We start from the raw sequence: 5,759 nt of genomic DNA on the forward strand, positions 1-5,759 counted from the left end.
TCCCTCTCCTCTCTACGTTTCAGACGTTCCTGATTTCGTTTCTCCTGTTTATCAGCCACAATCCTCTAAAAGTAAATGAATACATTCGTTAAGTTACATTTCAAAATTTCTCAGATGAAGGCGCTATAAAAATAGACAGTTAATATTCAGTTCCTTCCCTCATGTGTATTCCCTTTCCCTTGTGTATATTATTCCCTCTCTCTTCCTTAGTATATATACTTTTTTTTCCCAAGAAACACAAGCTATTGCAGAAGAGCTGCAGCAAACAGATGGGTGTTACACAAAGACCTGAAGTATATAGAGTTGTATTAAGTTTTCCACAAAAGGGAATTCAGAGCAGCAAGTCATGCCTTTAATGTGAGAGTTTCCATGCCAATCCTATCCTATTTTGGCCACTGGGGAAAGGTAGAAAGGAATCAAACCTGGGAGAGTTAATTGTTTTATTAACTCTTTCAGCTATGCTGTGACAAAGAAATCCTTAGCCTTAAAGGACTTGGTTGGGCTGACACCTAGTTTTGAGGCTACTTGTTTCTGTATTGTGAACATGAGACATATAATTAGAGAGGATGCTTCAGCTGATAGCCCCCAGGTTGAACTCGCTACTACTGGGGACAAGGCACGCTCAGTAGAGGGCCCTCAGATGTGCAACTCACAACTGAAGATCTGGCCAAACCCAAGTCTCGCCACCTTCTGGACATGATGCAAGAAATTCAACTCTTTGTAAAGACCTTCTTCTGAGATGTGGAATTGCCCCAGCAGCATCTTGATTAGATCTCTGAGGAGAGCGCTGAGAAAGGAGGGGATAGTTATTGTTTTCTTTTTTTGTTAGCGAAGTACTCAAAAAGATTATTTTATTGATGCTTTGGAAATGTGAAATAATTATCCACACCATTTTTTTTCCCCAATGGTGTAAATAATCAGTTATTTCAACCCTTTATGTCAAATAGTATCTATACTTGCTTGTACAATATTAGTAATTTAACCACAAGCAAGGTTTCTTGTTCAAGTGACTCTTTGCATAATTTCACGGAGGGATGAGAGGAAGCACACATGATCTATTCTAGGCATGTAAGGTTTAAGTTACAGCAGCTATATTTAGGAGCCTAAATTGCCAATACAGTCAACGGAAAGAGTTGGGCTTTCCAAAGGATAAGTCACAGTATCCATGCAAGACAGCTGGAATATTATGAAATATAAACCAAGCCAATTTACTCAAACTCAGTAGCAACATTTTCTGCTTTTAGGGCTTCGGCTTATTTAGCTGTTGCTTTTAGTGGTTTCTATAGTTAAACATCTAACTGAGCCTTGAACTCCATAATTTGCATATTAAGATCATAAATGGCAGCAGTGTCCAAATTAATCCTCTTGAATACCAAAAGTCTAAAATATAATTCGAGTAAGTCTTTCTTCCATTCTTCCAGCACACAATCTCTGGTCAAGATGGTATTGTTTAGGATAATATTCCAACTAGATTTCAAATCTTCAAGCTATAGAGAACATGCAGCCTCCCGCAACAATTATTTTAATAGCTAGCCTGACTTCATGATATACATCTTTTTGTAATATGACTTTGGATAGCTACAGCCTTGAGTTGCTGGAGCTTATTTAATCTATTGACAGTTAAGCTTAAAAGCCTTCAAAAAATACTTAAAAAAATAATCAATCTTTAGTTGTTGGTACCTACAGAATGAAAGTCACCTCCTTATCTTTGTCTGGATAAAATAAACAAACTGAATTTTAGTCTTTCACCATATAGCAGGCTGTTTGAGCTCCAAGCATTTCCATAGATCTTTTTGAAAAAACTTTGCCATCCTCCTTATGTATTGGTATCAAAAATGAGTATTTCAAGACCAGCCCTATTAACATTTTATCCTAATTAAGTAAATTTCACTCACTTAGGCCCACTACATGTTCTTGTATTTTCAAGAGTCTCCTTATTACTTTTAGTGAATCAACTGTCTAAAAGTAAAGTTCATTTAGCTATCTTCTGTGACTACTAAATATGTTTCAACATCACTGTTATTCAAAATACATTTCTCCATTTTACAAGTGGAATCACACTCTTTGTTCCCAAGATGCATGACTTTAACATGTGCTTTAATATACCTCCGTGCAAAAGAAGTCATCTTGTCAAATTATCCACATAACTGATACTAAATTAGAATGTTTACTGTTTTGTAGACTAAGGAAATCCCAAATTTTAAAGTAATAGGAAAAAATATTAATACACCCAGAAGAAAAATTCCATTAAGGTTGCCTGGCAAATAATTAAGTAGGAGCACACACACACAAAAAAATATAAGAATGATGTACCCTGAGTTCCTCAAGCTTCTCTCTTATTTCAATAAATCCTAAATGTAGTTTTCCTCCAAAGTGGTCAGCAAGTCGTCGGTCATTGTCATGAAGACCAAGATAAGCTGAGCACACTTCACAAACCCGCAGCTTCTGCTGCTGAAAGCTGGAGGCAGGCATAGAATTCCTGTATACTTCCTAGAAAAAATAATTTGCTGTTACTTCTCAATGCACAGAAATACAAAGATAACACTTCGGTACCAAATATATACTACAAAATGGCAACTGAATTCCATGTACACCAGCACATCCTTTAGGTAATTCACACTATTTATAAATCAACTGTCTCATTAAGATACGAGGCAGGCTCCTTATTCTTAAGATTGGACATAATGAAAAGCAGAATATCAGCAACTGGATTTCCAAATTGAACAACGTGGGGTGACTGTTGCCTTTACTTAAGCTGATACTACTGAGAAGGATGAAAAACTTTTTCATATGCAACAGCGAATAAACATTAACACTATAATTACTATGTTAACATATTATGAAAATATATCACTTTTAATTCTGAACGCAGTTTTAAACAGTAGTAGTCTCCTGGGAAATCCACCTGCATTTCAGACCCTAATTAAACAAGTTATCTGAGCAAAATTTATCTACAGACACTCAGATGACAGACAAGCAAGACTAGTAGCAACCCCTCTGGTACCATAAAAACAACTCCAGACGTTTGTTTCTATAAATTTAAGTATTTTGGTGAAATACAATACGCAAAAGCTTTTGATGAGTTTTGCCACCTGAACACGACAACAAGAACCATTTTGACTTGCCTGACACACAAGCCATTGACTAATTATCTTTCAGTGAAGACTATGGTTCACCTCACTGAATGAAGCTTTCAGTATGAGCCACATCAGGACACCACGAGGCACAACAGGGCTGCCACAGGAAGAGCCGTGAGTCCCGATAAGTCAGTCCAACAAACACAGACACAACTGCAGTGTCCACAGATACAACTGGCCAATACAACTAAACTAACATAAATGCATCATCCATGGAGGTGAGTATAATTTCAATAGTATAGAAGCATATTTAAAGGTAGAAACTTTAACCATATGGGATGCTGTGAAGCAAATTCTTTAGTTTTATATGAAGCAATTAGGCAAGGAAATGACAGCAGATAAGACACCATGTATTACACAGATAGCAATTTGATATTGGACCATGCCCTCTCCATCCCCCAGGCTTTACACAATCAACTTACTTCTGCTTCTCGCTTTTTTACCCGAGCTTTCTCCACTTCATCCATTACTTTTTGAGATTCTTCCACATTCCCATCAGCTCCAAGCTGCTCTACTTTGGCCAGCAGTTTCCCAATTTCTTCATTCAATTCATGAACTCTTTCAGCCTTGAAAGACAAGGAAAGGCTTAACTATGCTTTTAACTAGGAAACAAGGAAATGCTTTTAACTATGGAAAACAACCTGAACTGCTACTACTGAGTTGTTATTATATGCAAAATTAGTAAGAGAATTAAAAGAAACATTAAGAGATAATTTATCCGGGTGAAACTCTATGTAACAACTCCAGAGCAGGATTTTGTGCAGAAACTTCAAGTAATTCACACTGTTGTCTATATCACAGTCTTGTAAAATTAATATTTATACAACCATTCCTCCTACCATGTGCATATATGTGCAGAAAAATGGTATTTTTTTCAGTTAGAAGATCTAGGGAAAAGCATACCAAATTTGGTTTACTTTATGGATGAGATTTTGATCAAAAAGCGTAAGAATTACTAACATTTGTATGGCATGGTATCACAGAGATTCAAGTCTCCTGAGCTCAAAAATATTAGAGAAGTCCCTTCCCTGTGTTCTCCTCTCTGTGTTTTAAAGGCGGTTTTGGGAAGGATAGCTAAAACATCTTATTTTTTTCCCCACCTCAGTATGATTTCTCAGATTGGATAGCTTGACAAAGACTTAACCTGGCTCCTTCAAAAAACAGACTTTCAAAGAGACTTCAGTAACTAGTTTTACATGCTTACTTTAGCTGCAACTTCAGCACTGATCTCTTCTTGGGTTTCTGCTAGTCTTTTCTTAGCCACTTCTGTTCTCCTGTCACAGTCTGCAATAAATGACTGCAGGTGGTCCATTGCCTAAAACATCAATAAGAGCACTGATCAATGCTGTCAAGAACACGAATATTTCATTAGCCTTAACAATTTACAGGTTTATTAAGACTTAACTTTCCTAAGTTTTTATTAGTGAAACCTTTGTTAAAACAATCTAGGAGTTTGTAGTGACTAATCACATACACTAATACACAATGTTTTAAAAATCATGGTCTACACGTTGTCATAGTTGTCATACACAGAAATCTGGAAGTGAATCTGTCATAAGTCTTCTCTAAGAAATGAGCATTTCTAATATGCACTAAAACTCTTCAAAGGACATTCAGGTTCACCTCACCCAGACAATACATGCAATACTGTAACTTCTTTCACTAGGGATTTAAGCTATTAAGCATATTAACACCATCAACTCCAAACAACAAAAAAACCCTAAATCTTTTTGTCCTAGTGAAGACTAACTTCTTAGCTGGGAGTTCAAAACTGTATTAATCAAACTATTGTGTTTGAGAATATGATTTGTTATCCCCAATACAAAATGACTTTCTTCAATAAGCACAGAATTTAAGACTATCTTCAAAATATACACATTCTTAACATTTGTTTGCTACTTGATAACACTAAGACAGCATCCAGGTTTATGATAATTTGTTCTGTGGAATGCTGTTAACAGTTTACCTAGAGACAACTACCAATAAAAATTAAATACTTGCATATAACCATGAAGAGGCATGCATCTTTTATGTAACTGTGCCAAGGGTTTCTCTGTCTCTTTCTATAAAATTACTTTCCAAAAGTTTTCCTTCTGTGTGTACCAAAACTCAACTTCTGTTGCTCGGTTTATCCACCTAGGTACACAAATCACGCTTTCTTTCCACCATTAAGACAAAATACATACATCAAGTTCAAAGAAGAAATCTTGATCTTTGGATGCTATTTCATAGTCTGCCCTTAATGCCAGGTCATGCACCTTCAGACATTCTCCCAGGTCCATTCTCTGAAAACAGACAGAAGGAAAGACATATAACTTCTCAGAAGTATTACAAGGAATTAAGTTAGCATGATTTTCTTTAACAGTCAAATATTCTGAAGCAAATAATATCCCCTGTAAGAATGAAAGCACAGTTTAATAAAGCTATAAGACAATACCAGATGTTAATAAAACACGCACCGATCAGGAAACAATAAAAGCAGACAGAATGAACACCTTATCTTATCATGATGAGTGCATTACCAAGATGCATTAATGTCCTGCAAAAATGTTGTTTTACTGAAAGTTAAAAAAAGTGAAGTGGGACACCCGGTGTCCCCTCAATTAGAACAGCTTAGGAGAA

General features: G+C 36.1%; 1 protein-coding gene across 1 annotated transcript in view; it reads right to left on the minus strand.

The window, feature by feature from the left end:
* LOC104472058 (putative RNA-binding protein Luc7-like 2) overlaps positions 1-5,419 on the minus strand; it is a 14,154-nt gene extending 8,735 nt beyond the window's left edge. The window contains 5 exon segments of the mRNA XM_010087598.1: positions 1-65; positions 2,314-2,490; positions 3,560-3,703; positions 4,342-4,452; positions 5,324-5,419. The exon segment at positions 1-65 is cut by the window's left edge and continues 27 nt beyond it. Coding sequence (XP_010085900.1) covers positions 1-65; positions 2,314-2,490; positions 3,560-3,703; positions 4,342-4,452; positions 5,324-5,419 — 593 coding nt within the window.
* Positions 5,420-5,759: the final 340 nt, after the last annotated feature.

This window comes from Pterocles gutturalis, unplaced genomic scaffold (genome assembly GCF_000699245.1).
Source record: "Pterocles gutturalis isolate BGI_N339 unplaced genomic scaffold, ASM69924v1 scaffold20311, whole genome shotgun sequence".
Lineage (NCBI taxonomy): Eukaryota > Metazoa > Chordata > Aves > Pterocliformes > Pteroclidae > Pterocles > Pterocles gutturalis.